We start from the raw sequence: 26,552 nt of genomic DNA, 5'->3' as shown, positions 1-26,552 counted from the left end.
TCTTCAACCTTTTTTTTTTTTTTTTAAATTTCCGGTTCTGAAGAAAGGGCTGGAACAGCACGGGGTTGAAGGCTCTGTCCCGGAAGCACTTTCCAGGACCTATCAGCAAGAAGCCCCGGGCGCGGACACAGGCAGGAGTCATTATGGCGGCCTGCATTGGCTCCATGGCAGGCTTGTTCGGTGTTCGCTGGTGGGGTTCCGCGCAACTCGCAGCCAGAGGAGGCCCGCTAGTTGCCTGTCGGCGGTGGGCGGGCTCCTCGGCAGACACTGTGTACGATGTGGTGGTGTCAGGAGGAGGCCTGGTGGGCTCTGCCATGGCTTGTGCCTTGGGTAGGTGCATCTCGACCGCGGCGTGGGGGAATTGGGCTGTGGAGGGCGATGCTCACAGTGGGAGTCGGGATGCTGTCCAAAGACCTAGCGTGCCTGACCTGGTGGGACCTGGTGGTTTGCTCACTATCCTTCCAGGGGAGTCGTCGGGAATGGCTTGAAGCTTCAGTCCTGAGGGATCACGAGTGGGCGGGCCTTTATAAACCAGCCCGACCCTTGAGAACTGCCCAGGATTTGTTTATGAGCACCTTGGGAGGCATCGGGCTTTGTAGTATCCCGACGGTAGAGCTGATAGGCCACAGAGATTATCTTCCTCTGTCTCCTGATTGCTGGGCCTTTCATCCCAGCAATCAGGAGACCCCACACCTGACCCTAAAGCTGCTTTATTAAGATAACGTTCATATAGTTATAAGTCTTTCCACTTAAAGCATACAGTCCAATGAGGTTTTAGTATATTCGCAGAGCTATGCAGTCACTACAATAAGTTTTAGAACATTTTCCTTACTCTAAAAAAAAAAAGAAAACAAAAAGCAAAAAAGCCTTGGAACTCATTAGATGTCACTCTTAATTTCTCTCGCTCAGCCCTATAGACTCTCCTACTTTCTGTCTGTAGATTTTCCTTTTCTATCCAGAAAAGACATACTCGGTGTTTTAAAGGTTAATCCATGTTGTAGCATGAATCAGAACAGCGTTTTCTTTGAGGACTGGAAGCAATCCTCAATTGTGTGTATGTGCCACATTTAGCTGGCTCATTTAGCAACTGTTGAACGAGTGCTTGGTTTTCACCAGGGCTTCTCACTTGATTTCTAGGCAGTTTTTTTTTTTTTTTTTTCAATTTCAAAAAAGTTACGTTATTGGGTTTTTTTTTTTTTTTTTTTTCCAATTTCAAAAAAGTTACATTAAATAGCTAAGAAACAAAATACATCACTTGGGTGTGTTTTATAATGTGCTTGGAAATCTAATTCTTGTCCTTTCAGTTTTCTGGTGTGTCTTATCCAGCAGACAGACAGCACCTGCTTTATGTGTTTGCAGCCGGAAATAACAATGTAAGGGAAGAATGAAGGGCGTGTGGTACCTAGCGAAAGCTCCCTTGTAGAGGAACAAGCAGCTGGCTTGTCTAGGGGACAAAGTATCTGCTGTGGAGAACACACCTAGGAAGCAAGGCTAGGGCCACATAGATCTTAGAGCACTGCAGCCCTCAGAGTGAGGGGCAGGGTGATGGGGGACTAGAAGACCATGGTTTTGAGCCTGTCTGGGTCCCTCCTTCCTGTGGAGCCCCCCAAGAGGGATCAGCCCTGCTGGGTTGACTGCTACTCACTGCCTACTCCACTGCGGCCACTTTGATTTTTACACGCTCCGTGCTTGTCACAATGTGCCTAGTCACCACCAGTGTGCAGGGACAGTGCCTGCAGGCACATGTGGGATTTATGAATGACACCGGTTGCTCTATGATAATCTGGAATGCAAAGGCCCATTCAAGAGGGTGATGTGCTCACCCTCTTGGAATCAGAAAGAGAGGCTGGGAGGTTGCAGTAACCTTGCTTCTGGGTGCTGGATACCCACTGCTTGGCCCACGGGATGACCTGCAACTGTTAACAAAGCATTTGGATTCTTTTGAAGGCATGCACCATATGGCTTAATTTTCTTTGTGTCTGTGTACATTATGTGCATATGAGAGCAGTGTTTAAGGAAGTCAGAAAAGGGCGTTGGGTCCATGGGCTGGCTTAGAGTTGGAGCCTCTGGATGTGGTGCTGGCCTCTCTGGCCTCTGCAGGAAAAGTCTGTCCTCTTTACTAGTGAGCTTCTCGTCCCCCTATTGCAAAGTAACCCCTGTTTCCTGATGACGCCACATTACTTCAACTTTACTGGCCAGCAACAAATTACATTCTAGTTCTTACACAGTCTCTGGAGCTCTCTCAGGCACTGGGAGACTGTGCTGCAGGCAGGCCTTTCCCAGTAATGTTTCCAAGTTCCACATTTTCACTACAGATGCTTTAGGATCAGATTTGTAGTGTATTTTTTTTTTAATTCTTTATTTTATTTTGAGACTGTAGTGATTTTTGCTTTTTTAAAATACTCCAGCCGGGCAGTGGTGGCGCACGCCTTTAATCCCAGCACTTGGGAGGCAGAGGCAGGCGGATTTCTGAGTTCAAGGCCAGCCTGGTCTACAGAGTGAGTTCCAGGACAGCCAGGGATACACAGAGAAATCCTGTCTCGAAAAACAAACAAACAAACAAATACTCCATTGTTATGTTTCTCTCCAGCCCTCCCCCTCTCCTCGATTTCTCCTGTGTGTTCTTGTGACTATGCATTTACAGCCTGGAGATGAAACCCAAGGCTGTGCACGTGTGAGGCTTGTGCTACATCATTGGGATGCAGGTGTGAGGCTTGTGTTACACTGTTGAGCTGTGTGCATCTCAGATAATTAGTTTTAGTGAGTTCACTATAAGGTTTTAGTGAGTTCACTATAAGGCTAAGAATTGGATGGATAGAGTTTTATTTTTTATTCTTCCTTCCTAGTGAATTCTACTTGTCGGTAATACATGTTTTCATTATTAGCATCTTCGTATGTGGCATGTAGTGCGTTCTGTCTGGAGAAGCCTTACAGCTGTGCAGGGCGGCTGTCTCAGGAGAAATGGCAGGATGGCGTTAGTGCTCAGGATAGTGTGTGTCTCCTTCCTAGGGACTTGGAATGATTATTTTTGCAGTACTGAGGATTGAACTAGGAGCTCGCACTTGGCAGGCACACCGCGGCGGAGGTGTGTACCCAGCCTAGAAACTTCACTTCCCAGGCTAAGGGACTAGTTGATTTTCTTTTTCACTTTTTGTGGGTGTCTTGTCTTTTGTTTGCTTTTGATACATGTTCTCATTCTGTAGCCTTGGTTGACTGAAGTCATGGCTGTCCTCCTGCCTTAGGCTGCAGGTGTGAGACCTCAGAGCTGGTTTATATTTGTTTCTGATTGAAGACTTAAGAAATAAAAATGACACATCTTAATGAAGTACCTTATAATATTTTGATTCATGCATACGTTGTATAATTTTAAATCTGCCTAAGCATTTATACTCTTTTTTTTTTTTTTTTTTTTTTTTTGGTTTTTCGAGACAGGGTTTCTCTGTGTAGCCCGGGCTGTCCTGGAACTCACTCTGTAGACCAGGCTGGCCTCGAACTCAGAAATCCGCCTGCCTCTGCCTCCCAAGTGCTGGGATTAAAGGCGTGCGCCTCCACTGCCCGGCCGCATATTTATACTCTTAAATTTATTATTTATAAAGACTTTAAAAATTCTTCTAGCTTTTAAGTGTATAGCATATCATTGTTAGATGTAGTCACCTTACTGTGTAGTTAAGTCCTTGCCTTCTGTAAAATGATTTTAAATGTTACTTGTTTTCTTCACTAGGACATGACATTCACTTTCATGACAAGAAAATCCTGTTGCTGGAAGCGGGTCCAAAGAAAGCCCTGGAGAAATTGTCAGAAACCTACAGCAACAGAGTCAGCTCCATATCCCCTGGTTCCACAACCCTTCTCAGTAGTGAGTAGAAGAGCCTGTCTCCTGGGTCCTTTCCTCAGCTTTCCAGTGCATTCTGTAGGGCAGCAGTCACCAGAGCTCAGAGAGAAAGCCTCAGCAAGGAGGGAGCAGGTAGGCGTGGTCATAGTTGAAGATGCTGAAGTTGATCATGTGTCAAGTCTGGGGAGGACATCCCCGGGACTTGTGCATCCATCATGTGACCTTCATGTAAATAGTAGGCCATTACTGTTTTGTCTCCTGCATCTCTATGACCTAATGGTGAACATTCACCCTGTTCCAAGTCTGTCCTCACCTGGGCTGGTTGGGGGTCAGTAGATGAGTTGTCGTATGTTCGTGCTAGGTGGTACGCCCTCAGGCCATCCTGAGATTAAACTCTTCAGTCACTTTATATAGTTATATATGTCCCACCTGTTGGGATTACACGAGGAGGCATCGTCACTAGCTGCTACCTGACAGTGTGTGCATGCTGTCTGTCTCTCCAGCTAGAATATTAGCTGCAAGTGAGTTTGGTCTGCTCTGGACCTAAAATTATATAGCTGGCCCTTGGTAGATATTTCTTCAAAGTAAGTATTTCTTCAAAGAATGAATTTTACTCGGTGCCATGAAGAGTTGACAAAAACAATCTTTAGAATGTTTGTAACTAATAAGCTAGTAAGAAAAAAGAATGATATCAGTTTAGTTTTCCTTTTTGAAATTCTTGCTGCTGTACTGTGATCTAGCCTGTTAGGATTTTTTTTTGTGCTTTATAATCTGGACCTGAGAGAGGAAGGGCTTTGCCCCTCACAGCATGTAGTTTTTACCTTCTGTTTTTGGAGAGCACTGAAAACAACCTCCTACTTAACAGGATGGAGAGACCAAAGGGGACTGGGGCCAGGTCACGTGAGGTCACTGTGTTTCTTTCGTAGGTTTTGGTGCATGGGACCACATCTGCAGTATGCGTTGCAAAGCCTTTCGGCGGATGCAGGTGCCTCCTTGCCCTTAACTTTGTCGGGGTGTCTTGTCTGTCTCATGTTACCTTGTTAGAGTCCGCTTGCTCTAGAGTTTTGAGTCAAAATGTAAATTTAGTGTGGGGGCATTCTTGAGATTCTTGAGAATCTGCCTACTTTTTAATTAATTAATTTGGTCTTTTTGAGATAAGGGATGTAGCTGAGGCTTGCCGCCCACCTGTGTCCACTTCAGAGTTGGGGTCTCAGGTGTGCCTATGCTCCTGCCGGAGGCTGACAGTTTGTGTTTTTCCGCTCCTCACCCTGGGCTGGACCGTGTCTGCTTTCCTTTGGTGTGGATGCACTTTACTTTGTGTTTGCAGGTGTGGGACTCCTGCTCAGAGGCCTTGATCATGTTCGACAGGGACAACCTGGATGACATGGGCTATATAGTGGAGAATGACGTCATCATGCATGCCCTCACCAGACAGCTGGAGGCCGTGGCGGGTGAGCTGCCATCTCCATTTCCTCTCTGGCAAGTGATTGCCAGAGAAAAAGACCCTTCCTCAGATACTGTAGCCAGGCATGGTGGCACACTTTAATGCCAGCACTCGGGAGGCAGAGGCAGAGAGAGGCAGAGAGGCAGGAGAGGCAGAGAGAGGCAGAGAGAGGCAGAGAGGCAGAGGCAGAGGCAGAGGCAGGTAAGTAAGAAGTGGGAAAATTGCTGAGGCTGGAATGATTGCCTAGCTTTCTAAAGACCCTGCATCAATCCTGAATACCAGAAAAAAAGCAGAACAGTAAACCATCCATCCGTACAAAAGCTGTACACAAAAATTTCACAACTCTATTTACCAACTGCTGAAAAGTGGAAACAACCCAAATTCTGATGAATAAAGAAATACAATTTGATATATCTATATAATGAAATGTTATTTGGCAGTAAAAGGGAGTGTATTACTAGTCCGTATTACAGTGTGACTGAATCTCAGAAATGTGCTGAGGGAGAGGAATCCAACACATTAACACAGTGGTTTCATCCACCCATCTCAGTTGTTGAGAACAGACAATTGCAGAAAGATAAAAGCAGTTGCCAGAGGTGGTAGTGCACACCTTTAGTCCTGTCAGCGGCTGAGGGCTGAGGGCTGGGGGCTGGGGGCTGGGGGGCTGGGGGCTGGGGGCTGGGGGCAGAGGCAGAGGCAGGTGAATCTCTGAGTTTGAGGCCATCCTGGTCTACAGATCAAGTTTCAGGGTAGCTAGTGCTACACAGAGAAACTCTTGTCTTGAAAAAAAATTAGGAGTGGTGTACTAGTGGTAGGTCAGTTGTCTAGTGTATAACCTTGGGCTCCATCAACAGAATCACTCTGTGTGTGTGTGTGTGTGTGTGTGTGTGTGTGTGTGTGTGTGTTACTTGGGATTGAACCTAGGATTTATAGCTTGTTAGATACATACCTTTCCACTGACCTGCCTACATCCTTACTTATCCCTCTTTAAGCTGTTTTGAAATCTGTAATATGTTCTTGTCGTCTGCAGCCATTGTTCCCTAAGATTGCACACCAACATTAATTTCACTCATCTAATTACATCTTAGCACCTAAAAAGATAATATGATGGCTAGGTGGTGGTGCACGCCATTAATCCTCTGCCTCTGGAGGCAGAGGCAGATCTCTGAGTTCAAGGTCAGCCTGGTCTACAGAGTGAATTTCAGGACAGCCAAAGCTACACAGAAAAACATTTTAAAAACAAACAAAAAACCTTTTGAAGGCTAGAATGCATTTCAGCCTGTGGTGTCCCCTCCTGCTTGCTCAGATGCAGAATTGTTGGGACCTAAGATGCCCCACGTTGGGCACCAAAAAAAAGTTGGGGTCCACACTAGCCCCACGTTGGGGCGGCCAAAAAATGTCGTGGCCCAAGCAAAATGTTGAGGCCCGGGCCGACCCACGTTTGGGCGGCCACTGTATCCCGGCCCAAGCCGCTGCTCCGGTCTGGGGGTTGGGGTTCAGCAAGAGTGAGAGTGAGGACACTCGAAGAATGCAGACCAGACAGAGTATAATTCAATCCCGTTTATTCTTCAGTCTAAGTCCTAAGTCTTGAGTTCCTAGTCCCTCCAAGTTCTCTTCCAAGTGCCTGCTACCTGTCTTCTCTCTGCTGTGTCTGGTTCTCTCCTCTGTGTCTCCCTAATGTCTGATGTGTCTGATTCTGATCTGTTCTGTCTCTGCCTTTTATATGTCTTACTTCTAAGCCACACCTCTAAGTTACACCTTTAATCATGCCCTTAGGTCTTGTCTCTAAATCTTATCTCTAAATTACACTCTTAAGTCACACACCTTTAATCTCACGCACCTTTAATTCCAAGGTATCTAAACCAAGATTATCAGAGTGTGCTCAGCTGTTGTAGGCTATTGTAATCCAAGTCTCATGTCAGGGTATATGGCTCAAGATGGCTGCAAAGCTGATAGCCGCTTTCTGCTAAAAGTCGGCCCCCAACACAGAATGAAACTGGAAAAAGAACTAGACTAGAATTCTCTCCCTCACCCCCCATGTGTATATTGAGGGCATTGTTGAGATAGGATTTCTTTGTGCAGCCCTGGCTGGTCTAGAACTCCCTATGCAGACCAGGCTGGCCTCAAACTCATAGAGATGTCCCATCATCTGCTAGGACTAAAGACACGCTCCACTATGCCAGGCTGCGCTTTCTCTTTTAACTTTCTGACATGAAGCTCTTCCCTGGCTTCTGGTCTTTACCAGCAGTTTCTGGGCTAGCGCACTAACCATTTGAGTTACTTTTATATCTTCTTTTCTTGCTCATCAGTAAATGAGAGGACAGGGCTAGCCTTGCTTTTAGATCACTTACGAGTTTGCCCTCTCTCTGACCCACCTTTCTGATGTTTGCTTCGTTCTCTTGTCTCCTGCAGATCGAGTGAAGGTTCTCTATGAGAGCAGAGCTGTTGGCTATTCCTGGCCTGGTCCATTTTCTATGGCAGACTCCAGCCCTTGGGTCCATATTACCCTAGGTGATGGCAGTACCCTCCAGACCAAACTGTTGGTAGTTGAAGATTCTTACTTTGTCAGGGGTCTTGCATGTCTACACCTTACATTCCAGGGTCTGTAGTTTTAGATGGAAATCATAGGTTGACTTAGGTCATTGTTTCTAGAACAACTAGTCCCTATTCAAGGTAGCTGGAGCTAAGACGGTCTTAACCCTTCTGTACTGGAAGCTACCTCATGGGCCAGCTTAGGATAGGATAGCCAGACTCCCAGGACAGGATGGAACAAGAGTGCTGGGGACGCAGGCTGTTCCTTTCCTGTCACAGAGGTCCCAGTGGCGTTCATCTCCTCGCAGCTCTCGTTTCTAACTCCAGTGCCTGCTGTGCGCCTAACTTCTCTCTAGTTCATGCATCCAGAGACTCTGCTTGAATATGGCTGTCGCTGGCACCTTTTGGTTCAGACAGCTACTTTGGTCTTGTTAGCGCAGGCTGGGGTCCCATTTCGTGTGGCTTCCCTATAGGGGCTGTGAGTGGGACAGGCCAAGCAAGTTTGATGAATGAACTGGTCCTAAGACTTAGCAGCATCTTGTCTCCATGCAGATTGGTGCTGATGGGCACAACTCAGGAGTGAGGCAAGCTGCTGGGATCCAGAATGTCAGCTGGAACTATGACCAGTCGGCTGTAGTGGCCACTCTGCACTTATCAGAGGTAATCTCTTGAGCTGTCCATCGGGGACCTGGTCCTGAGCACTCAGTACTCATTACAAGAATTGTCTTTTATTCTAGGCCACAGAAAACAACGTAGCCTGGCAGAGATTTCTTCCCTCTGGGCCTATTGCTCTGCTCCCGGTAAGAGGGCCTCTGGCCAGTTAGCTAAAGGGAGCCGGCCTGAGTCTTAAGAGCTTTACTTTCTTTCAGCCTGGTTTAACGGGCTCTGTTCCAGGAATGCATTGCTTCCCTTGCTTAGTTTCCATTGCTTGAAAACACCCAAGTTCAGAAGAGCAGGTTCTCGTTGCTCTTGTTTGTTTTTAAGAACTGTCCCCCAGGCTGGCCTGACACTCACTTCTACTGCGGTATACTGTGATTGCAGGCATGTGCCACCACACCAGGCTGATGCTCTTCTTTTGATACAGCTCTCAGATACCTTGAGCTCCTTGGTTTGGTCCACGTCACACGAGCATGCAGCAGAGCTGGTCAGCATGGATGAGGAAGAATTCGTGGATGCTATCAACTCTGCCTTTGTAAGTATCCCCTTGGCCAGCTGCCGGTGTGATGAGAAAGAGGAGGTAACCGTGCAGCTTCCTCTGCAAGTGCAGAGTCCTGGGTTTAGACAGTGAGGGCACAGAGGAAAATGCAGAACAGTGGAAGCTATGGGCTGCCGTGCTGATAGAAAGGCCTGCCGAGGGCCGTGGGTCATTTAGGGTGCATTCCTGGGCAGCGTAGCACCGTTGGTGTAGTGCCTTCTGTGTAACAGGCTCTGGAGAGCCTCTGCCTTGGGAAGCCCACAGTCAAGTGAGAGAGAATGACAATATAAGTTTTATAACAGATGTATGTGTAAGATGATGTGGGAACAGAGAGGAGGGTTTATAGGTGTTCTGTGCCTCACTTAAGCTTAGAGGCCAAAGGACAGCACGGCGTGAGCAGCACTCTAGTTCCTTTGTGACTATTACTAAGAACTAGTGAACAGTAAAGTTCAGTGTTAGTCAGGGGCCAACCAGAAATACTTAGGCATGATCCTAGATAAAACCTGCCAGAGGGGTTTGTCACTCGTGGACAAGTCAGTTAGGCATGTTACATAGCATTAACCCATAGCTTTGCTTATAAAAATGGGTTCTTTGGTGAGTGCTTGTTTACTGGTCACTAATCAAATTCCACTGTTGGGGGCTAACGGCATGCAGTGGAGTGATGTTCACCACACAGACTTTGTCGACTCAGCTAGCGCCATGGTGCACCATGCTGTCGCCTTTCTGAAGCCCACTAAGGTCTCAGCCCGTCAGCTACCTCCAAGTATAGCCAAGGTGGATGCTAAGAGCAGAGCCCTCTTTCCTCTGGGTCTGGGACACGCTGCCGAGTACGTCCGGCCTCGGGTGGCCCTCATTGGGTAAGACTGTCATGGAGTAGGCCACTGCTTTGTGCGTTTGCTCGAGGCCACACCTGAATGTTGCTCTATTCTTAGTGATGCAGCCCACAGAGTCCATCCACTGGCAGGACAAGGTGTCAACATGGGTTTCGGGGATATTTCCAGCTTGGTTCGTCATCTCAGTACAGCAGCCTTCAATGGGAAGGACTTAGGTAAGGATTCAGGTACCCTGACATCAGGTAGAGGTGCAGTAGGGTCTGCTGGAAGCTACAGGAAATCTTTACTACTGGAGTAAGGGTTATCTTTGCTCTTGCTTTTGAACCCCAGGCTCCATGAGCCACCTCACAGGTTATGAAACAGAAAGACAGCGTCATAATACTGCTCTGCTGGCTGCCACTGACCTGCTGAAAAGGCTCTACTCTACCCGCGCCACTCCGCTCGTGCTGCTCCGGACATGGGGCTTGCAGGCAACTAATGCAGTGTCTCCTCTCAAAGTAAGTGGCCACTTAAGGCACTCCTAAATTTGTTTGTTTGTTTGTTTTTCTTTTAACAGAGAAAGGACTACAAAAATTCTAAATTTCTTAGGATTAAAAGCATGTGCTACTATCTGCAGTGACCATACCACCTTCCCAGATGGTTATGAAAAAGAAAATCTGCTGGGTTTGTTGGTGTCCACTTCTAGGCAATAATTTGGAATAGTTAGCAAGACTGGAGAGATGACTCAGAGGTTAAGAGCACTGGATGTTCTTTCAGAGGGACCTGGTTCAATCCCCAGAACCACATAGTGGCTCACAACCATCTGTAATTCCAGTTCTAGGAGATCCGATGCCTTCTTCTGGCCTGAGTATACTGGGCATGCATGTGGTATGCTGACATGCGTGTAACATGTAGGCACACCAGATATAAATAAAGGATAAAAACAAAACAGGACCAAAGAGGTGGCTCAGCAAAGAGTGCTGGCTGTTTTCACAGAGCTCAGTCCCCGGCACCCATGCTGGACCCTCACAGCAGGTACCTGAGACCCTCCTCTGGCCTCCTCAGGTTCCTGTATTCATGTGTGCACATGCCACAGCAAACATGTGGAGGTCAGAAGACAATTTCCAAGAGTTAACCTCTCCTTGCACAAGGATTACAGTGATTGACCGCAGGCTCTCAGGCTGTGTGGCAAGTGCTTTTACTTGCTGAACCATCTTGTTAGTTCTGTTCTTTTTTCTTTCTTTTTTTTTTTCAGAGTAGAAATTTTTATATCAACTGGTTTCAATAAGAAAACAAGTGAATACTTAGAAACATGAACAGTGTTTCTCCTAACAGTAGCCAGGGGAGGGATGGGAAAAGGGAAGTCTGCAGGTTTATCTCTTTGTCAAAGCAGGACCCTAGGGAAAGGGCCAACTTCCCTCCATCCAGCTGGGAGCCCAGAGACCACACTCAGGCAAGTTCAGGACAGCGGCTGAGGGAGGGTGGAGGCAGCCAAAAGCTAGGCCGGAGAGAAGGTGGGCCCGAGTCCAGGATCCAAGCCTCCTAGGTGGTATCACCAGAGGTGTCCTAGGCTGAGGAGTCTGCAGATAGGACATCACCACAGCGGAGATTGAGAGCACGAAGCTACTCATCGTCTGCTTGGTGTCCTCTGAGCTCCCGGAGTTGGCAACACTGATAAAGGAGCTTTGGTGGCAACCCAGGCACAGCACCTCAGCTTAAGCGTGCAACCGAATGTGCTGAAGATCATGCCGAGAAGATTCATGTCGTCTGGAGTCGGGCATCCAAAGCCGGGCTGCAGTCTCTCCGTGGAGGCTTGCACCTCAGCACTCTGTTGGGCTTCCGGGGGTGGGACATACTCTTGGTGGACATAGCAACCTTAAGACCACGCTGTCCTTCTTTTGCTGTCAGCCCTGTCCTTACAGCTGAAGTAGGCAGGGATCCTGGGAGCGTCTCTGTGGGACTTCTGCCCTGTCTCCCTCAGTCACCTTAGATGTTTCTTTATGAAGTCACCTGTCCTCTCTCTCGCAGTGACCAAGCAGCACTCACTCCCTTTCCTTCTTCTCTAGGATCAGATTATGGCCTTTGCGAGCAAATGAGAGATCCTCTTCTGGAGACCATGATGATGACAAAGAACACCTAGCCCTGGGACATCACATGCCTTCCCAATATGGCTTAATAAATTTACACTAGAACTCGTGTCTCTTTTCCTCTTCTGATTAATGAGCCGTGGAGCCAAAATAGTGACAGCTAAGGAAAAACCCAAAGGAAAACTACTTAATTGAAAGGAGCTTTTTTTTATTACTACACAAAGGAATCACCGAGATGCCCTCCCGCATTTCACTTGGGAACAATCCTTTCTAAATAAATGCTGGTCATAAATTTATATTATTATCTTGACAGAGTAAGAATTAGAGATACCTGATATATTTTTGTTAGATTGTTGTTTTAAAATTAACACTGGCATGCCAATTAAATATAAACTGCACAAAGTACACTGGGTTTAGGGGTTGAGAAGATAAATGACAGCCAGATCTTACTAATACTGTTGTTTCTCCTTATCATAGCCCCCACAACTCAGTGTTATTTACGGCTCCTCTCTGGGATGCCAACCCTGTCCAATAACAGAACAATACGTAATCTCACTGCACACGCAGCCGCAGAGGCTGCAGGAACCAATCAGAAGGGAGCTGAGCATCTGCACAAGTCCTCCATGTGTGGTTGCGGGTGGCTAACACAGAGTGGTTCATTACCTGGGGTTTTGAAATGTGTACTGCAAAGTACCAGAGGCCTCCAGAAGAGACCTTGAGCTGTGTTAGATAAGAACGATACAGAATGTTATGCCCAGAAGTTTATTTGAAAAGGTGCAGATCCTTTGAAAGTTTGAAACTGTTTTGGATTAGCTTTGAAGGGAGGAGACAACTGTCACTACAGAGCAGCTCTGTGGGAAACTTAGTACAAAGTAATGATGTCAGTAAGCCTAGAAAACGTTCCCAGAATGAAAGATGGCAGCCGCTGGAAAAATGATGGCCAGAGCCTCTCGGGACAAGGGGACTTTTCAAAAAGGGAGCCTTCATAAGAATACTGACTTCAATGTATAAAAAAAAAAGTTAAAAAGGTGAGAATTTTAAGGCATACTTTGCAGGACTTCCGTGGCTCAGATGTTCTTCATATAGTAGTGATAACACACACAGCATTCACCATGTACCAGACCACATCCCAAGTATTTAAAATATATTAATGTTTTCACAGAGATGGAACTTCAGAACACATAGAAGCCCCTTAGTAAAAGAGGCCCATTCACCGGGTGGGTGGTGCACACCTTTCATCCTAATACTAGAGGCAGCAGATCTACAGTGTGAGTTCTAAGACAGCCAGAGCTACACAGAGAGAAACCCTGTCTCCAGAAACCAAAAATAAAAAAAACTCGAAGATCAACAGGATATATGCAGATAACTTTCTGAGGTAAAAGTCCATGTATTTAAGAGCTCTACGTACTTTATAGCGCCCCTGTGTTGGAGGCACAAAGACCAGTTGTGTCCATAGAGAGCTGGAGTTGTCTGCTTTGTCTTTAGTGCTGGGGATTGAATCTAGGGCCTGACATGCCAACTAGCTTTGCCACTGAACTCTGTCTTCTGACTTCTCCTGTAGAACTTGTTGAGTGTTACATTAAGTTGCCCAGAGTAGACTCAGACTGCTTACATAGCAAGCCTATAACTTGTACTCCTCCTAGGTAGCCAGGGTCACAGGCCTGTGCCATAAGGCCTGTTGTAAAGGCATTTTTGATGAGCAGAGCTTACTCTTGGGGAAACAGCTTGTGTCTCTCTCAACTGTGGTTTAGTGGACTATGAAAACGAAAACTTCCCGGAAGGAGAAGAGGAAGGGTCAAGTGCTGCAACAGGAGACCAGGCCAGTGATGTCATACCACAGACAACATGATGACGAAGTTTAAAATCTTTAAGATATTGACTTTAAAGGGCTAAATAATGCAGCAGGGTGAGCACCCGTGCCTAGCATGCAGGACGACCTGTGTTCAATTGCAACACAGAAAACATCCTGGGAGAGAAAACATGGTTCTCTAATGCTACTCTTTGTTCTGACCTGAACCAACATGGATCAAAATAGCCAATCAAATCAAATTTGGGTATCATTGGAAAGGGGATCTGAAATTCTGAGCTAGACAATAAACTCAGAAAATAGCTAAATAAGGGCCTAGGCAGGAAAACACTACTATAAAAGCATAGTGCTAGCACATTGTGCTTAACATTCAAGGAGTCCTGGGTTCAATCCCCAGCACTTTTCACACCTCAGCCCCAAAAAGGACATCTGAAAGCATTGGTAATCTTAAGACACAAATAGCTCACGCACTAACTTCTAACCGCAGAGCAAAAACAAGGGCACAAATGTATGACACAGAAATACAAGGGTACACAGTTCAGAGCCGTGTCTAATTCTATAAACACACTAGCTTGGGAGGCAGTGCTGGAACTGGATAGGCACACATCTCTAGGGCTGAATGTGCAAGCCCAGAATGGGAACAGCTATCCCTTAAGACCAGACGGTCTCCTGGCTTATAGCTCTAATTTAGGCAGTTAAGAACTACTCTCTCCATCTTGATAAGATTAACCAAAATAGCTCACACCTGTAATTCCAAGGTTCAGGAGGCTGAGGCAGGAGAATTGATAATTCAGGGCAACCTGGTTTTTAGGGTAGGGAATACAATAAGGATAGGAAGAAAAAAATTACCAGTATTGATGGGTTATGGGATCTCAGTAAATCAGCTTAATTTAGCTTATAAGCAAAAATGAAACCATTCAAAGCAACGAGGCATCCAAGGGTTGAAATGAGATTGTTCTTTGGTTCCCAGGGACCTGTCTCTGAACTCACAATCTCACATGGAGTTCCAAACCTTTTTTTTTTTTTTTTCTTTGCAGGATTCTGTAACATACAAAGAATCTCAAAAGATTTACACTCTGGTGCCAGCTATGCACCCACCAAGTGGTTAGGAGCCATTCACATTAGATGTGCAAAATTATTTAAGCCCAAATCACTAGGCTCAAGGGCAAGACTCATCTATAAAACCCCTCCTTATAAAGCCAGTTAACAGGTTTCGGTCCAGGCTTTTCCCAGAGAAGGTCAGACAATGTCTGAGTCCACTCCTTCCTGTTAAAATATTGTTCAGAAATGCAGGCTTCAGAGGAGTGCTTGGCCTCAGCTGGTGATGCCCAGAGTCTGGAGCAGGTGAAAGGTGGCCCCCAAGGCCCAACCAGTCTCTATGTTGTTCACTTTCTTTGTGAGCTGTTGAAGAAGAAGAAGAAAAAAAATGTCTTCACATTTTCATGCAGTTTTCAGCATATGCAAGTATGGTCTTTGGACAGCTGCTAACTATAAAGAGCATCACTCGAGCAGGCCTAACTGCCGCCCAGCCAGCAAGCTCAGGCTGTGGTACTCTCCAGACATCTGTAGAGAGCATTCTTCAGATGGGCTTAGGGATGCTCCTGAACCCAACAGAAAGTATAGCACCTTGTGCTTTGTCGTTTGAATCACCAACTTCTGATAAGGCAGATCATAACATAATGTTCATGGATGTGGTAGGGACGGAACTGGCAAGAGCTGGGGGTGTATTTAGGGTAGGGAAGCACGCCCAGCTTTCTGAGTCTATGTCGGCAACTGTCCCTTGAGCAGTAACAACCAACTGGGCATTCTGCACCCGATTGTCTGGATACTTCAGGACCTCTGTTGCTTTGGACCAAACTTTAGAGCTGATCCCTCAATTACAGAAAATGGGGTTAGATTATTGTTTATAAAATCGTTTTCTTTAGATGCCTTCCTGTCCCTCCCCATAGATTTCAGTACATGCAGGCTCTGTTTCCTCTGTGAGAAGCTATTTATTGTAAAATAGATCTTTTAAAAAGATTTTCAGTTTGATTATTTTTTAAAATTATGTGTGGATATAAGTGTTTGCCTGTGAGTATGTATGTGCCCATTGAGTGCAGGTGAGTGCAGGCCAGAGGTGTTGGATCTCTTGGAGCTGGAGTTATAGGTAGTTGTGAGCCACCTGACATAGGTGCTAGGAATTGAACACAGTCCTCTGGAAGAGTGGCAAGTATAGCTATGGAGCCATCTCTCCAGCCCCCTAAAACATATAATTAAAGATAGATATTTATATTTTTTAAGTAAAATATATAAATAAAAAAATTCCATGTGTATGCTGGGAACCAAACAGGGACCCTCTGCAAAAGCAACAACTCTAAAATATCTTATGAATTTTATACCATTTGTTTTCTTACTTTCTATACCACTATTGAATGATTACAAATTATTTTCACAAAGATGGTTAAAATCTGATCCTTGTCCTCAAGCAGCATACAGTCTATTAGAAGAGATTAAACTAACTACCCATCAGACTTAGAATATACAGGGTACACTAAATATGTCTGAGACACTAATGCAGTCAGCACTCAGGGTTAATACTATTGTGCAAAATGGGACAACGGGTATGCCAATGTCACCAGTCAGGTGTACCTGCTTCAGGGGCTCTCTGAATATAAACTTGTTATCTTGTGCTCTCTTGATCAAAGTGAAATTCTTATACCACATGATCAGTGGCAGATGAGGGTGAGAAACCTGGGATTCGGGAAGCATGGCTCTCCCACTCTCCCTCTCTCCCACTCTCCTGCTCTCCTGCTCTCCCACTTGCCTGAACTGTACTCTGGATGTTTATTTCTCCCGTCTCTTTCTCAGTGCTTCCCACTGGGTTCTAAACTGACTTCATGAAGTATGGGACTTGAACATCTTCACTGGGCTCCGAGTCTTTCTGTCCTGTGTCCTGCAGGATAGCATGCCTGGCGCTGTGCTCAGAGACTAAACTGCATGCCAGTGTCTGTTGTGCCCAGCAGAGTGCCTAGGCCACAGCTCAAACAAGAACATCTGCTGCTCTGATCACCGGACAAGTGTTTCCCAACTGCAGTGCTCTGCCTCTTACCTGTAAGAGGGTGCTGTCAGCAAAACCAAAGCCATCTTTCAGTAAGGCCGTGATGTAACTGAGGTCCATGCAGAGGAAAGGACTGCCTGAGGAGAAGCTCTCCAAGTTGTCACACACTAAAAGTGAGAGAGCAGACGGCAGCTAAGAGATGGGGGGCTTCTCTAGAGACAGGACTTGAGTAAGCAAAGCTGTCTGTAGGCGTGGCCAGGTTTCCTGGAGACCAGCCGGTGTGCTACCTTCTTTAGAATCTGCACATTTCCGGTGTGAATCCTCTATTCGTACTCACATCACATGCATCTTAGCTTGTTTGCTACGTAGGGGTCGTAGGGGGCAGGGAAAGGCACTGCTGGAGCCCAGGCCAGGCCTGGCACACACCACCAAGCTGCACTCTCAGTACCCTGCTTTCCAAATGTCTACAACTTACTGTGGCTGCTTAGTACCAAGTCCCCAGGTGAACCCAGAGAACAGAGAAACGTCCGTTGGCCCTCTCTTGTGACTACTGGAAGAGATCCTTTGATTACTCTCTCAAGGATGTCCATGTGGCACTCTCCCATGCATCCCTCTGCTCAGTTCTTTATTACTGCTCATAACCCTATTTCAATTTAAAGGAAACCGTGAGAGATGTGCCAGGCCGAGTGTGCAGCTAGTCCGGGTGTTACAATGACTGCCTAGCATCCACGAGACTGGACTCCATCCCTACCACCACATAAACCAATCACCGTAACTCATGCCTGTAATCCTAGTACTTGAGAGGTGGATCAGAACTCAAGGTTATCCTCAGCTACACTGCAAATATGAGGCTATCCTGGGCTACATAAGACCTTATCTCAAAAAACCAAAATAAGACCCCCTAAAACCCAAGCAACAACAACAAAAATCCCCACAAGCAAATAATAGTAATGAGGTAATAATTGGGAAAATATAGAAATATAGAACACTTGTTTATTTGAACCATTTCCCTGAAGTGTCTTATATCCCCGTATTCTTATCTGACAGCACCAATGCACCTTCCAGCAGACTGGAAGGCTCAGAGGCGAGCCGTCCTGAGAGGCTCTATACTCGCAGCCACACCTCATGCCCAACTTTAAGAATTCCCTGACACTTACCTTCCCTGGCTTTTCTTTCAAAATCTTCAACTTTTAGAACACCCCCCTTTTCATAATCTAAAATGAAACAGAACCATAGATAGTATCAAAAGCTTCAAGGAAACAAAGACCTTTATCCCAGTGATACATAGTAAATACAAACTAGAAATCTGCAGTATTTCTACAGTACAAACCCATGCTGCCTATTTTATTTATGTACAATTAATGCATGTTGCCCATATTGTATTACATATTTAACCGCAGCAAAAACTTAAGTTCCTCCAAAAGTATAGCAAATGTGCTGGAGAGATTGCTCGGTGGTGAAGAGCGCTCACTGTAGGCGGGCAGTCAGAAGGCACGGCAGGGAGCTCTCGGTGAGTTCCAGACCAGTCTGTCTACAAAGTGAGTTCTAGGCAAGCCAGGGCTACACAGAGAAACAAAACAAAACAAAACAAAAAAAAAAACAAAAAAAAAAAAAAAACCAAACAAACAAAAAAAAAAACCAACCAAAAAAAAAAAAAAAAAAAAAGAAAGAAAGAAAGAAAGAAAGAAAGAAAGAAAAGACAAGCACTTTCTGCTCCTGCAGAGGGCTCAGGTTTGGATGCAGAACCTACACTAGGTAGCTTACACCCACCTGTAATGTAACTCTACTGGCCTCTGCAGACACCTACACATACGTGGTACTTATAAACTCATGCAGGCACATACACATACATTTAAAAATACAGTAAACAGGACAGCAAATCATCTCTCAGGTCTTGTGTGCACTCTCACATACAAACAAAAACACAGCTTCTGTCTTAAAAAAAAAAAAAAAAGAGTCCTAAAGAACAGGAAGTTGGGGTAATGGGTATGGTATCTTGAATGTGGTTTCATAGATCCATACATGGCAAGGTTTGGCAAACTGTATGAAAGCAATGCATAAATTTACTGTGTGTCAACTTGCTATAGTTTGGATAGGAAATGTCTCCTACAGGCATGATCTCCAGACAGTGGTGTCCTCAGTCACTGAGAGGTGACTGGACCATGAGAGATCTGCCTCCAGTGAATTAAGCTGCAGATAATGTGATAGTGTAACAGGAGGTATGGGAACCTCTGGACCTGGGGCGTAGAGAAAGCAGGCCAATAGGAATTTATTGTTGACATCAACATGTTGGCAGCCAAGTACATGGCTTGAACCTGAAAATGGACCCCCAGATAGAGTTATTAAATTAACAGGCTGGCAAGCCAAGGACAGGTAAGATTCTGCACAGAGCCTTACCAAGCTAAGACAGAAGTGCATTGCTTTTGATAATGCATACTCCATGACGGGTAATGAAGGCATTCTTGGCAGAACAACCTAGGACAGGCTCAGTTTGTTTATGAATAAAAAAGGGGGAGAGGCAGAGAGCTTTTGGGGCTGCTTGGCAAGAATATGACATTGGCCAAGGACAAGGAAGTAGGCTTCAGGCAGGAGTGTGACATTAGGTTAGAACAAAGAAGTAATCTCAGGCAGGAACCTAAATATTAGGCTAGGACAAAGAAGTAATTTCAGATAGGAATCTAAATTTTAGGCTAGAACAAGGAAGTAGGCTTCAGACATGAAAATGACCTTGGGCCAGGACAGGAAAGTAGGCTCAGATACTTTGGTCATCCTGATAAGCCCTTAGAAACAGTGATCATGAGTTTGTTCACAGAATTGGGTTTAATGCCTTGCTTGTTCTTTGACTATTTGTGTTTATTGTATTGCTTGTTCCTTGACTATTTGCATCTATTGTATTGCTAGTTCCGCAACCTAGAACTGACCTTAATACAAGCATGTAATCAAAATGGTATAAAAGCATAAAGGAAGAGGGGGACTGGGATGGGGATCCTTGGGAGGGGAAATGGGAAAAGGGGATGACATAGATCTGTATTGTAAATAAATAAAATATCCAATAAAAATGATGATAATGAAAAATAAACAAACAAAAAACAAAACAACAAAAAAGGAATGTGTTGTTGAGGGCTCCATCTTGTTCTAGGGGCCATCCTCTGCCTCTCCTTGCATCCTGTTTGCCAGGAGGTCAGCAACTTTGCTTCAAGCCCTTCCACTGTTATTTTTTGTCTTACCATGGTAGAAACAAGGAAGATGCTGACCCTGACTGAACCCTCTGAAAACTGTGATCCAGAAGAAATCTTTACACCTCTAATACTCCTCTCAATACTTAATCAATGGTGGTGGCACACGCCTTTAATCCTAGCACTTGGGAGGCAGAGGCAGGCGGATTTCTGAGTTCGAGGCCAGCCCGGGCTACAGAGTGAGTTCCAGGACAGCCAGGGCTATACAGAGAAACCCTGTCTCGAAAAAACAAAAACAAACAAACAAAAAAATACTTAATCAAATTTACAAAAGAGCTAACACAGTTACAACTCAATGAAGATGGAAAGAAGCCTGCGTCTGGTACTACAGCCTGAGATCCTAGCTACCCCAGAAGCAGGGGGATCACAAGTACAAGGCATACACAGGCTACAAAGTCTCAAAGCCATCTTGGGCAACTTTGAACTGTCTCATGTACAGAGGTTCTGGATTCAACCTAAGTACTAGAAAAATGCAAAAAGACTTCATATACAAAGTCAGGCATAGGGGCACATTTGTGTACCCTTGTAACACAGAAGTCTGGGACAGAAGGATGGCTACAAATTTGGAGCCAACCTGGGCTACATTGTGAGTTCAGTATCAGTGGAGATACATAGTAAAAACCTCCCTCCCACAGACTTTACATAGAGTTAGGTCATTTTCCACCACCCAAAGACCCCAGTATACTTGTTCTCCTTCCCATTCTAGAGGCAGGTAGGATGCTCCTGGAAAAGAACTGGGAGGTCACTGCAACCAGCACGACTTTAGTGCTCTTTCCCAGTTTAGTCCCATTCTCTTCCTTCATGGCCTGACCGTAGGCATGAACTCACCAATCAAGTGTGTATCAGCGGCTCGATCATAATAGTAGGAAAAAGCATAGAAGGAGCTTCCTCGGACCTCTTCCGGCTGGTGGAGCTTTCCTTGAACTACCCTCAGCACCTCTGCATAGCAGGGCTCGAAGCCCATCTCCCCTGTCAGGGCAAAAGTATACATCACTTGAGAATAATGATGTGGCAGCATCACTCTCTGTGGCAAGCTGCTAGAGCCAATAAGAGAAGAGCAAGAAAGCAAGCAGGCGGACTCCTAGCCTGAGCAGCAGTTATGGGAGCAGCTTAGCTATGGCTGAGGGTAGGCTCCATACCCTCATAGAGAGGGGGCGGGGCTCTGAAATAGCAGGACAATCTGAGGTGAAGCTGATGCAATACAAAGTGACAGGGGGAGCGTGGTCCAAGCTGTTCAACATACAAGTTGTTCACAAATGCATGACTGTGTTCTCTCAATCGTTATACTGAGAGAGAAGGTCTCAGGAGGGTCCGCAAGGGTGAGGAGTAAAAGGCCTGGACCTGCACTCCAAAAAGACCAGAGCCAGGTACTACCAGTTTACCACATCTGGGAAACTGAAGACCAGCAGCAGTAGCAGAAACAGCTGTGCCTTCTATGCAAGGATGCAGCTGGGGCGTGGAGTTGCCTCAACAGCAAAGCACAAACCGTGGGGGTTGGAGACACGCCTCAATCAAGGGCACTGGCTACTCGTTTAAAAAGTGTGTTTGCCTACATGCATGTGTGTGCACCACATATGTGTCTGGTGCCTTCTGAGTCCAGCCTCCCTGGAACTGCTGTTTCAGACAGATGTGAGCTGCCATGTGGGTGCTAAACCCTGGGCCTCTGAAGGAGGAGCAAGAGGTCTTAACCCTGAGCAACTTCTTCAGCCCCCACTTCCTGCTCTTGTAGAGGACCTGGGTTCAGTTCCCAGCAACCACGTGAAGGTTCACAACTGTTTGTAACTCCAGTCCCAAGGGATCTGACTCCTTCTGACCTCCATGGGTATTAGACACATACAAATATATAGGTAAAATGTATAAAATATATACATTCACACACACACACACACACACAACAGCTGTGTAACTTTCTTTAACCTCACTGCTTGTCCATGGAAGCTCCTCCCCTTAACCAATGTTCACCCAAACCAGCTCTAGCCACAGCCACAGCCACCGTGCTCCTGTCTGTCATTATGGTTTATGGTCCTTGTGAGCAATTATTCAGAAAACTTACTTGTTTCCTTCTCTGGGATAACAAACTTTCCCCTGACTTTAATATCTAAGATGAATGATTCTTACCTCAATTTAGAGTTTTACTATAAATGAAATTGTTCAACATTCAACATTCACTGGACCTGAAACAGGGATCCTCACTGACACATTAGACAGGTTACAACAGGTTTACTGCACTACCATGGAACTACCATGGTATGTGGAGTAGGTGCTCTGGATATACCAAAACCTCTAGAATAAGTGCTTTCGACAGGGCAAGTCTCCTTTGGGCTCTGGAACCTTCCTATTGGGCTTTCTAAGAACATGCACTAGGAAGGTAATTTTAACCAGTGAAGAAACACCATTCACCTTCTTGGTTACCACCATACTGGTATTTTACACCCCCAAAGATCCACTCTGCTTCCAACCATCTTGGTAAACAGGCACTTCGAAAAGTATGTCCATCAGTCCCTGAAAGAACGCAACATAAGAAGGCAAGTCTGTGAGAGGGAGAAGCAGCAAGAAGCATGTGCAGCTGGAAGGGGTCAAGGGGACTGGGCCTTATAATCTTGTCAGAGTAGCTCCCTGGCTGCATCCTGTTACATGGAGTCTTCACAGGCTTTGTGGTACTGGTGAGCTCTCTAAAGCCAGAGGCAAACTTTCATGTACATGCACATTTGCCAGGGAGTTTATAACTTTTATCACATCCCCCAAAATAAAAATCCTATAGTAAGTTATTTTCTTTAATGGAAGGAAATTCCTCCACTGGTAGTTGAGAGGTTAAAAGAAACAACACTTGAAGATAACTTGGCAAACTGAAGTGCTCTGTGCCTCAGCCCAGTACCTGCTTACTGTGAGAAAGCACTGTCTGGAGTGCATTAGACACAAACTCCTGTGGAAGGTGAAGAACAGGGCACAGAAGGGTCACTGATTTGTCCCCAATCACAAAACTGGGACTGCAGCCAATTCTGCCTGTGCCCAACTGTGAGATACCAAAGGAATTGCTCAGTCATTCCACTTGGCAAACAGAAGCCCTTGCTTCCTGACAGAGGCTTGTGCAAATTCCTCCCAGATACTGTGGAGGTTCCAGCCTCGCAGCTACAGGCCCTGTGTAGCAACCTTCGCTCTGAAGGTGATGAATACACACCACAGCACCGGCGGCTTTTATGTCTGTTATGCAACACACACTTCCCAGGCCAGCACAGCCCTTTGCTCTATAGAAAGAATGCCAAGCAAGGGAAGAGGGCAAGCTGTGTTTTGGCATCTCTCTCAGTCCCCCACCACAGACTGGGACTGACAAACCTTCTGCTTCCAGAGCTCCCAGAGTTGCTAGTCTTGCAGCTTTCAGTCCAAATCCCAAGTAACTGAAAAATACAAGATTGACCAGTCTCAGGCTGGCCTAGATCTTTTCAGCCCACTGCTGCCTTCTTCAAGTGTGACATGGTTTCTCTGACTCCCTGTGGAAGGCAGATGCTTTGCCCCGTCTCTGTGCTGTCTTTGTTCTCACGGGCAGTAAGGGAAGACTTCTGTAGTCTGGGTAAAGGATGAGCAGTAAGAACTGCTCACGGGTGTGATACTGAGGAATGTGATTGCTCCTGGCAGCCCAGCCTGAGAGCCATCCCCAGAAAAGCTCTTCATCAGTTCTAGACTGGTCTCTGAAGCCTTGAAGCCCTGACTGAGTGAGCTGGGACCAAGCTCTGGCTGAGGTCTGGGCCTTCTCCACATGCAATCAACTAAAGAGAAACTGACTCTTAGATCACATACTTTTGAGGCCAAAACTGGAGATGCCTCCCAGGTTTCTCAGGTTTAGTATGGCTTAGGTTTCAGTAGACAGGGCTTAGGGGACTGGCAGAGGCTTTCTGAGGCTGGTAAGATACGGTAAGAAGAAGTAAGGAGAAGTAACACAACATGAGCTATTCCTCCCCGGCCCCTCCTCACCTATGTGTATAGAGTTTAAAGGTGCTGTTAAACATCTCAAAGGAAGCGAGGTAGCCCCTAGGTGTTTGTTCCAGGGTTTTCTGCAAATCAGAAAAAGCAAAAAGACTACTCAGCACCTGCAATCATAGGAAGATTTTAACACTGCCATCCACAACCCTCCCCTAAATCAGACATGGGGAAGATTAAACTTCGTGTCTCAAAGCAGTGTGATACTACTTTCTTAGTACCACGATGCTATCTATCTAAGTGTGTTGCCAGAAAGGCCTTAGGAAAAATGACTTACCTCAAACTGGGGTAGAAACGTGATTTGGGTGGAAGCACCCCCCAGGTCAAGGGTCCCCACGGTCTCCTGGCCATGGCCATGCAGCTGACCTGATGATGAAAGCGAGGGATGAGTACCCAGGCCATCCACCCATGCATTCTCTGCAGGTTCCTTCCTGCTTACTGCACTCCAAAGCTATCTCGCGACAACTCACTGCTCCCTGAGCCCAAAGGCTGCAGGCTAATGCAAACTCAGAGAGCCTCTTGTTCCTGCTGAGGCCTTGTGTGCAGGTTGTAGAATTAGCTTGTCTCCCTACCCTCTTCTTTTTTAAAAAAAAAAGAAATTTTGTTCAGTTTTAGTTCTGGGTATGTATATGGGTGTGTACAGATGAGTGTGGTTGCCCAGAAGCTAGAGGCCTGGAGCCACCCAGTATGGGTGCTGGGAACTGACAATGAGTAGATTTAACTGCTGAGCCATTTTTCTAGCACCACCCCCTTCTTTTAATGAAAGAACGGTACAGGAAAAGAGAAGTGGATTTTTACCCTTCTGGTCTACCTGTAAAAGCCAGTTAAGGTTGTAAGATAAACTCCGAGATCTATTTATTTTACCTGTTAGGAAGTTCACAGTAACCCAAGCTAGTATGCCTACAGGAGAGAAAAAGAAAGTTTACATTCCAGATCATTTCCTTCTGCTCTGCTTCTCTCTGGATCCCATGTCTCCAGCAGCACTGTCCTCCCTGAAGCTTCCTCCCCTCGCTTTCATGCCGCACCTTTATCCCCAGGTCCTTTAACTGGATCTTGCACTGACTCCATCCCTTTCCCCAAAAGTGTGTATGTCATCATCTGCCCCACCTTCATAGGACCCGTCCATGATGCTAACACTGTCATCTGGGACCAGGAAAGGTGAGTTCTTGAAGATCTCCTCTACCTAGAGAAAAAGACACAAACATCTGGATTCTGTGAGGCAGTAGAACAAATGATCATGCTTGCCTGTAAGTTGTTCTAGCCCACTTCCCCTGCGTTCTGTAAGTCGTTCTAGCCCACTTCTCCTACATTCTGTAAGTCGCTCTAGCCCACTTCCCCAGGTAAAACAGTAGCAGCACCCATTCCTTTCCCCTGTGAAATCAGAGAAGGAACTAGACATGGAGTTGCCATTTTCTTGCAAAAACACAAGCACAAGGATTCCCTAAGAAACTCATCTAAACTTCTTATCAACTAGACCAAGGGAAGAACAGGTATTTGTGCCTTCCAACTGAAACCGAGAATCTAATTGTGTTAGCACCCTGATTCATTTTGCCTGAACATGTAACGAACACTGTGAAGACCTGTTGGATAAGTAACCGGCCTGCCACAGTAGAGGAGCTGGGGCCCTCTACCTCTGCTGGATTTCAGTGCATGGCTGGGGCCTACAGAGACTTAGGGAGACCTCAGACCAGCCACGGACTCCTATTTTAGGAGGCGTGAATGACGACCTTACACCAATGCTTCTGATTCTCGACAAATGCAGGCCACTGACACACACGTTATGGCCTTAAGTGTTTTTACATTTATGTCTTCTATATGTGAGTGTGCACATATGTGTGCATTCACGTGGGCCTGTGCATGCCACAGCATGGATGGAGGTTAGAGGACAACTTTCCATTCGATCTTTCTACCATGTGGGTCCTGGGGATAAGACTCAGGTTACCAAGCATGGTGGCATGCACCCCTAAGGCTGAGTCAGCTAACTGACCTATGCTATAGCTTAGTTTTACATTACTATTATAGGTGGGGATTCTCCAAATATAAATAAAAGGACTCTCTTCAGTCTGGTGTTCTCATGTGTGCGCTAGGGATCAAATCCAGGTGCTCAGGCGTTTATGACAAGCACCTTACACCCTGAGTCATCCCCTGAGCCCTGTGAATGGACATCCTTCATTGTACAAACATTTTCTCTGGTAGAGTTTAATTAAAACAATTTCTATATTATACCTTTAGAGAATTCAAATGAAGACTATGCTGGGGCAGTGGGTAAAGGCACTTGCTGCCAAGCCTGATGGTCCGAGTTTGAGCCCTAGGATCCACTTGGTAAGAAGAGTGAATGAACTCTAAGTTGTCCTCAACCTCCATGCTGTGCTGTGGTACATGTGAGTGCACACACACAAACATATACAAATAAATAAACAAACAAATGTAATAAAAACATCATGGAAGGGAGTACTTTGAACTTTTGGGGGAAAAACTCTTTAAATCCAAGGGTGTTAATTTAAAATGGAAATGACTAGTTACTATCCGGGTCACTACAATGACTGAGCAATGAAGGGTCGCTGAAAGCAGTTGTCGCTCCAAAGGACTCCTTAA

At 45.8% G+C, this 26,552-nt stretch overlaps 2 protein-coding genes and 1 pseudogene across 9 annotated transcripts in view; 1 reads left to right on the top strand and 2 right to left on the bottom strand.

The window, feature by feature from the left end:
• Window positions 1-81: 81 nt before the first annotated feature.
• On the top strand, window positions 82-12,007 carry Coq6 (coenzyme Q6, monooxygenase). 3 transcript variants are annotated; one of them, XM_076921679.1, is made up of 12 exons: window positions 82-330; window positions 3,722-3,856; window positions 4,759-4,817; window positions 5,160-5,283; window positions 7,689-7,819; window positions 8,361-8,468; window positions 8,546-8,608; window positions 8,893-9,000; window positions 9,658-9,860; window positions 9,936-10,051; window positions 10,167-10,333; window positions 11,882-12,007. In XM_076921679.1, the coding sequence occupies exons 1-12, from the start codon at window positions 144-146 to the stop codon at window positions 11,909-11,911; spliced, it is 1,431 nt and encodes a 476-aa protein (XP_076777794.1). In that variant the 5' UTR covers window positions 82-143; the 3' UTR covers window positions 11,912-12,007. The 3 variants fall into 3 exon arrangements, with proteins under 3 accessions (XP_076777794.1, XP_076777796.1, XP_076777795.1); XM_076921681.1 differs by lacking the exon at window positions 4,759-4,817 and having other exon boundaries at window positions 95-330; XM_076921680.1 differs by lacking the exons at window positions 82-330; window positions 3,722-3,856; window positions 7,689-7,819 and having other exon boundaries at window positions 4,756-4,817.
• LOC143436982 (PAT complex subunit Asterix pseudogene) lies at window positions 11,073-11,821 on the bottom strand (annotated as a pseudogene).
• Window positions 12,008-12,650: 643 nt separating the features above from the next.
• Window positions 12,651-26,552, bottom strand: part of Entpd5 (ectonucleoside triphosphate diphosphohydrolase 5 (inactive)) — a 33,561-nt gene continuing 19,659 nt past the window's right edge. For 5 of the 6 annotated variants that reach the window (XM_076921684.1, XM_076921685.1, XM_076921687.1 and 2 more), the window contains 10 exons: window positions 25,065-25,140; window positions 24,822-24,857; window positions 24,235-24,323; window positions 23,952-24,031; window positions 23,316-23,377; window positions 22,383-22,484; window positions 20,811-20,951; window positions 17,904-17,960; window positions 16,798-16,913; window positions 14,645-15,110 (listed from right to left, as the gene is read on the bottom strand). In XM_076921684.1, the coding sequence (XP_076777799.1) occupies window positions 15,024-15,110; window positions 16,798-16,913; window positions 17,904-17,960; window positions 20,811-20,951; window positions 22,383-22,484; window positions 23,316-23,377; window positions 23,952-24,031; window positions 24,235-24,323; window positions 24,822-24,857; window positions 25,065-25,140 (846 nt within the window). In that variant the 3' untranslated portion in view covers window positions 14,645-15,023. Of the gene's footprint in view, window positions 15,111-16,797; window positions 16,914-17,903; window positions 17,961-20,810; window positions 20,952-22,382; window positions 22,485-23,315; window positions 23,378-23,951; window positions 24,032-24,234; window positions 24,324-24,821; window positions 24,858-25,064; window positions 25,141-26,552 lie in introns of all 6 variants that reach the window. The other variant, XM_076921683.1, reaches the window with a different exon arrangement.

Source organism: Arvicanthis niloticus, chromosome 23 (genome assembly GCF_011762505.2).
Source record: "Arvicanthis niloticus isolate mArvNil1 chromosome 23, mArvNil1.pat.X, whole genome shotgun sequence".
Classification (NCBI taxonomy): domain Eukaryota; kingdom Metazoa; phylum Chordata; class Mammalia; order Rodentia; family Muridae; genus Arvicanthis; species Arvicanthis niloticus.
The sequence above is the reverse complement of the archived record's forward strand: the minus strand, read 5'-3'. Positions and strand labels throughout refer to the sequence as shown.

What these genes read in the sequence shown, in the direction of transcription:
- Coq6 (XM_076921679.1), top strand. Translation starts at nt 144, where the DNA reads ATGGCGGCCTGCATTGGCTCCATGGCAGGCTTGTTCGGTGTTCGCTGG. An exon ending in CCCTCCAGACCAAACTGTTG is followed by an intron (nt 7,820 to 8,360) that starts GTAGTTGAAGAT and finishes GTCTCCATGCAG; the next exon opens with ATTGGTGCTGATGGGCACAA. An exon ending in ATGCTATCAACTCTGCCTTT is followed by an intron (nt 9,001 to 9,657) that starts GTAAGTATCCCC and finishes AACGGCATGCAG; the next exon opens with TGGAGTGATGTTCACCACAC.